The 6,310-nt window shown below is 38.1% G+C and overlaps 1 protein-coding gene across 2 annotated transcripts; it reads right to left on the reverse strand.

Annotated features, from left to right (window-relative positions):
- Window positions 1-984: 984 nt before the first annotated feature.
- On the reverse strand, window positions 985-1,732 carry LOC120811581 (B-type lectin plumieribetin). 2 transcript variants are annotated; one of them, XM_040167061.2, is made up of 3 exons: window positions 1,672-1,732; window positions 1,434-1,527; window positions 985-1,337 (listed from the first exon to the last, which is right to left on the reverse strand). In XM_040167061.2, exons 2-3 carry the CDS (start codon window positions 1,521-1,523, stop codon window positions 1,077-1,079), a joined length of 351 nt encoding a protein of 116 aa, XP_040022995.2. In that variant the 5' UTR covers window positions 1,524-1,527; window positions 1,672-1,732; the 3' UTR covers window positions 985-1,076. The 2 variants fall into 2 exon arrangements, with proteins under 2 accessions (XP_040022995.2, XP_077952203.1); XM_078096077.1 differs by having other exon boundaries at window positions 1,434-1,545; window positions 1,672-1,716.
- Between the last annotated feature and the right edge of the window lie 4,578 nt (window positions 1,733-6,310).

The following is a 6,310-nucleotide window of genomic DNA, read 5'->3' on the forward strand; positions in this document are numbered from 1 at the left end:
TTTGATGGAATTTCTTTTAAAAATATGTTTGGTCTAAAAATATTAGTTGAAGAAATATTAAACCGTCAAAATCTTTCGAAAAATGTAATGAAAGAAAAATCCAACTATATTACATGGAAAAAATTTGATGAAAAAGGAAGTCAAGCAATTTGGTTAAAAATGTCATGGAATAAAATGTCAAAATATATTAGATGGAAATATATAATGAAAATAAAGTTCTAATATATTAGATCGAAAATGCCATGGAAAAAACAAGTCATCTTATGCCCAAATGTCAAAATAAATCCCTAAAATGCATCTTAGGAATCTATGAGGATGTGAAAGTGCACATGCTATAACTTACTGTTGCCACCAGGTTGTGCTCCTAGTGTCTAAATTGATGAGCAGGATGTTATGACACATGACACTGTCATGTGTCTCATCATGAGAGACAAAGTACGGCTTACAACCACTTCCTGTTTCATGGGAAATGGTGTTTTATTTCCCGCCCCGACCAGAACGTCATTGAAAAAAAACGTTTGACAGTTGAAGATCATCTCATCATTTTCCGTGCTGTCGGGTAGTGTGACTGGTGACAGTGTGTCTCTGCATCTCAGCTCCTTGTGAACCAGGAGAATCTCTGTCCTCCGTCTGCACCCTCAGCTTATTGAGAAAATTCATTCATCAATTATCATGTTCAACAGTCATTTCAAATTAAGGTAAAATGCTAACCGACAACTTGATGTTTTGGTGTGATGTTGAACAGATGAAGAACAGTCAGATGCGTCTACGACTATCTTCTGACTTTAACTTTAACACATAAGTGAGCATGTTTTATTTGTTTTGAATTCATCACAAATTTGGCTAAATAACACAGTGTATGGATTCCATGTGTTAAACCTTCGCTCTGTTTTAAGTCACAGAGTTGTTTGTTCACAAGGAGCTGAGATGCAGAGACGCACTTCATGATCATCGCTCACCACAAAGAGAAGAAACTCATTCCTGCTTTGTGATAAATGTCTTTTATTTCATCACAGATTATACAGAAGGTTCACTAGTAACTCAATATTATCACAAGGCGTAACGCTCACAGTGAATCACTTCTTGCCTTTGTCTTTATCGGAGTTCCAGAGCTCCTCACTTTCCCTGCTGACCACCAGTTTTCCCTCATCGGTCAGGTGAAGGCGGCACATTTTGGATGTGGGTCTGTAGGAGTTTGTGTGCCACTTGGGTTGATCACACTTGTTGTACATGACCAGGTTGCAATCCTCCTGCATGCACACGCGCATTCCGTCTGATCCGGAAGTATCTGAAGCCCAAAAAGGCTTCCAGCCATAGATGACGAAGTTACCATCCTCCTGCAGGCAGGAAAACGATTTATCAGAATGATTTCCCTTTAGAAAGACCAGGGCTCACAACGGGAGACGGGAGCACACACATTGAGAGTTACTCACCTGGAAGATGGCCTTCCACTGTCTGTTGTTGGAGATCAGAAAGTCCCCCTTGCGGAGTTCATCGTTTTTGGACAAGTAGTTCTTACTCATGATTCTGGAACAAAAAAGGTGTCTAAAACACGGAAAATGCTTTGAAAACATGCTTTGTTAGTTGGTTTTCTGTTTCATTTGTACAACAAACCTTTCACATTTGATCATAAAGTTAGGAACCGATTATGTAAAAGTATAGAATACTTACAGGGTTGAAGATCCAGTCAAACTGCAAGCGGAGCCAAATGAGTGATGTGCAGCAAGTGTGATTTTCTTCCACTTTTATACACAAAAGCTTGGGGTGGAGAGAGGGAGGGGAGTGACACCTCCTCATGAGCACTGGCCTTTGTGAAGGTAAATTATTCTGATAACAGTCAAATATCTCTTTTTCCTGCCTGCAGGAGGATGGTAACTACGTCATCTATGGCTGGAAGCCTTTTTTGGGCTTCGGGCACCTACGGACCCGACACCGTCCGGGTGTGCATGCTGGAGGATTGCAACATGGTCATGTAGAACAAGAGAGGCACACAAACCCCTCCAAGCCTGCATCCAAACATAAAGGAGATGTACAAACATTTAATTAATTAAAACATAATAGTTTTTTTTTTTTTGCAATATCACAAATGGTCGATTAAATGCAGCAGTAAACGGGAAGTTCTTTAATCTGGATTTAAAGGAGCTGAGGGACTCAGCAGACCTGCATCTCTCTGGGACTTTGTTCCAGATATGTGGAGCAGAAAAATTGAACGCTGCTTCTCCATGTTTGGTTTTGACTCTGGGAACAGAAAGTAGACCAGTCCCAGATGACTTGGGGGTTCGTGGCGGTTTATAAGCAGATCAGAAATGTACTTTGGCCCTAAACCAGTCTGTGCTTTATAAAATAAGCAAGTTAAAAGATGACCAGTTAGGATAAGCAAGCTGGATAAAGACAAATATTTAGCATAGCATTTAAACTCATGCTGATATAGCCGGCAGAGCGTGCTTTTTTAATAGTTAACCAAAGCCTGATTGTTAGCATGGTTTCTGAGTAGATGAAAGAAGACATGAAGACAGAAGGATTCTGGACACTCCCTTCTCTGTCCTCCCTCTGTCCGCACCATCAGCTTAGATATATATATATAATAAAAATACAGTTATGTTGGCGCATACATTTTAAACTCTTCATGTCAACCAAATTGACCCAAGTTAAAGAGTAAATTCAATTAGGGGTTAGGTGTCTTGCTCAGGGACACTTCAACATGGAACATGGTGCAGCTGGGGCTCAAGCCGCAAACCTTGCGGTTCCAGGCGCACCCTCTCTACTCCATGCGCCACTGTCAACGAATCGCTTCTTTCCTTTGTCTTCATCAGAGTTCCAAATCTCCTCGCTGTCCCTGGTCAACACCAGTTTGCTATACGGTAAGTTGAAGACGGCACGTAATGCCCCGCCTCATGAAGGTGCTTGAGTCCCACCTGGGGGTGTCGGCCATGTTGTGAAGGGTCAGAAGGCATCGGATTTGTAATTGTCTGAAGCCCAAAAAAGGCTTCCAGCCATTGATGACGAAGTTACCATCCTTCTGCAGGCAGTAAAAAGAGACATTTGACTGCTATCAGAATAATTTACCTTTGCATGAGCACTGTTCTTCGTGAAAGTGAATAATTCTGATAACAGTCAAATGTCTCTTTTTCCTGCCTGCAGGAGGATGGTAACTTTGTCATATGGGTGGAAGCCTGTGTGGGCTTCAGGCACTTGAGGATTAGACGGCATCCGCATGTGCATGCAGGAGGCCTGTAACCTGTTCATGTACAACAAGAACTAGAAAATGCATTTCCTGCTGAAAATGCTAAAAGCTGAAATTAATTTCGAATTCAAATTGCTGAAAATACAGAAATGGGAGAAACTGAAATGAATTTGAAAAAAACACAAAAAAAGAAACGCTGAGAAGAGTTTAAAAAAAATGTATTTTTGTAGTAAAATTAATAGAATTATATAGTCGTAATTGTGCTACTAGTAGTACTATAAGTATAAGAAGTAAGCAGAAAAACTAGAAGTAGTAGTATTATCAGCTGTAATACTAGTTAGTCATAGTAGTATTTGTAATATTATTATTAGTTGTTGAAATATTAGTAGCAGTATAAATACTAATAGTACTTTTTATAGTAGTAAGAGTAGTACTATCAGTTGCAGTCTCACTACTACTGGTAGTAATAGTATTTTTAGTACTACTACTAATAGTATTGGTAGTAGTAAGAGTCATTTTAGTATTAATACCAGTTGAAATACTAGTAGTAGTAGCATTAGTAATGGTAGTAGAAGTCTCAGTTGTAGCAGTACTACTAGAAGTACTAGTAATATTAGTAGTGGTATTTGAAAGAGCATTCATGTGGTTTATATGTCTGCCCGGTAATAAATACGGCTCTACTGGCAGTTTACAAAACGTGTACCTTCTGTTTTTCTGAGAAATATGTCGGCAGATTTGTTTTGGAGCCTGTGGGGCTTGAGGCAGATATTGTCTCACTCTCGGGCTCCTCAGGCTAATCAGGCAAATGTCTGTTTGATTCCATAGCCACATGAGTCCAACCAGCACAACCACACCCATCATTTTGATCCAACAATGAAGCCTGATGAGTGAATATTATGGCAATAAGGGCAGAAGTGCAACATTTTTTAACTTCTGACGCTGCTGCGCTCTAGATCTTCAGGCCTCAGTCTAACGCAATACACACTAGTGTAAAACTCAGAGACGGACTGAAAAACTAATGAAACATAATCAGTGATTATGAAAAAAGTAGAATAGATATCAACAAGCTGTTTCAGAAAATAGTTTAGACTTTTGTCTACATTTTAAAGTTTAAATGGTGTCTGTAGCTGAAAGATTGGCAAAGATTAAGTTTAAGAGGATTTGAAAATGAACTCCATTGGAAAACCATGTTAAAATATTAATGGTTATTTTATATAAATTCAAGCATAAGAATAAGTTATAAAGCTGAAAAGTCATAGCACCCTTCTCCTGAATGAGCTGAACATCTTAAACGGTTTTAATAGCTGAAAGTACGAAGGAGTTGAAAAAATAGAAGAATACTAATATTAATATGAAGAAGAGATTCGAAGAACAATACTTGGAATGCTTCAAAGCATTCCAACAATAACAAACAAAGCAGAGGTTTCACACAAACTCCTACAGACCCACATCCAACATGTGCCGCCTTCGCCTGACCGATGAGGGAAAACTGGTGGTCAGCAGGGAAAGTGATGAGATCTGGAACTCCGATAAAGACAAAGGCATGAATATATATAATCTATATAATAATATAATATATAATCTGGTATAAAAAAAAAGACATTTGTCACAAAGCATGAATGAGTTTCTTCTCTTTGTAGTGAATATTGATCATGGTATGTCTCATGGAAAAAAAAGTTTAAATATTTTAAATCCCACTAGGCACAAAAAAAAGTGAAAAATATTTGGTTAAAAAAATCTCTTAAATGTTTGGCAAAACGAGTTTTGATATATTTTTTTTATATGTTTGAAAACTTTTATTGAAAAAAAGTAAAAAAGTTTAAAAAACGGTCAACATATATTGGGTCGAAATGTCTTTTAAATGGAAAAATGTATATATCTAAATATATTACGTGGAAAAATTGTATGGAAAATAAAGTCCAAATATATTAATGTAAAAATAGTATTGCCCATGTGAGCCCCTAAAATGGATCTTATTAATCTGTGAGGATATGAAAGTGCACATCCTATGACTTACTGTTGCCACCAGGTTGTGCTCTTACAATAAGTCTAAATCGTGTTCATGATGTTAGGACACGTGAGAGTCTCATGTGTCTCCTGATGAGACATTTGGAGCTGATTAAACAGAGTACGGCCGACTTACAACTTCCTGTTTCATGGGAAATGGTGCTTTATTTGCTGCGCAGGCCATGCATACATAGTCTGGTAGCCATTTGAGCTTTGGATACATTTCCACTGCTACAATCTCCAGGAGGAGTTCGGACGGGGCCTTCGATGTACTGCATCTAGTAAACGTATGCAACCGCTTTGAATGTGCAATTTAGTAACTGTAACTTTATTTCTGTTTATTTAACAGAGTATCATAAAATCTGGTGAAATAAACTAAAGTAACTGAAAGCTCAGGTGATCAAAAGAAGATATTTCTATTGAACTTAAATCAATGATTAAAGAACTTGGAGAAAGGGAAAACTTTTCCATGCGTACATGAGGAAACAACAAGGATGTAACGCCAATGAGTCTGAAAAACTGAAAGAAAACGCAACGAAAGAAGTCACTGCAACTGCAACAAGGCACCACATGATGTCCCTCTAATCCAACTGCAGTTTCTGTATCCACATGTAGGACTCACCATGAACGGAAATACCTGTACATCAAACAGCACAGAGTTATTTTTGATTGATTAATTTATCTTTAAGAGACAAATACCTCTCTGAAAGTGAAAAACTTTCTGGCAACTTTCTTCTCCATGTAAAATCGATCCTCCGCAGTCTTTAACTTCTCGGTTCCCCTTCCGACTTCAAACGTAATACTATTCTTAGTGATCTTGTTGAAATGTTTCAATGATGTGCAGACAGTTTAATACTTTAGACTTCTATGTTAAATGAATTTAACTGTGATGGGCCTTTGTGAGCAACCCTGCATCTATTTTCTTTTTTTCTATAAAGGCTTTTCTTTGGGCTACATTGTTTGAATGTATGTCGGGCGAGGATTTCTCTATTTGTTCCATGTAGGTTGGCTCAGCATTCGTGTCTGTATTCATGAAAGCCTCTTAGAATACAGGCCCTGCTTATTAAGGAACAAAGGCCCTTTCTCTTTTTATTACCATAATACACAGCCAAGCCCTTC

The sequence above is a fragment of the Gasterosteus aculeatus genome, chromosome 21 (assembly GCF_964276395.1).
Source record: "Gasterosteus aculeatus chromosome 21, fGasAcu3.hap1.1, whole genome shotgun sequence".
Taxonomy (NCBI): domain Eukaryota; kingdom Metazoa; phylum Chordata; class Actinopteri; order Perciformes; family Gasterosteidae; genus Gasterosteus; species Gasterosteus aculeatus.

Excerpts from the sequence above, each read along its gene's own strand:
- LOC120811581 (XM_040167061.2), bottom strand. The coding sequence starts at position 1,523 with ATGAGTAAGAACTACTTGTCCAAAAACGATGAACTCCGCAAGGGGGAC. Across the intron at positions 1,338-1,433 it reads AGTGGAAGGCCATCTTCCAG|GAGGATGGTAACTTCGTCAT; the intron begins GTGAGTAACTCT and ends TCCTGCCTGCAG.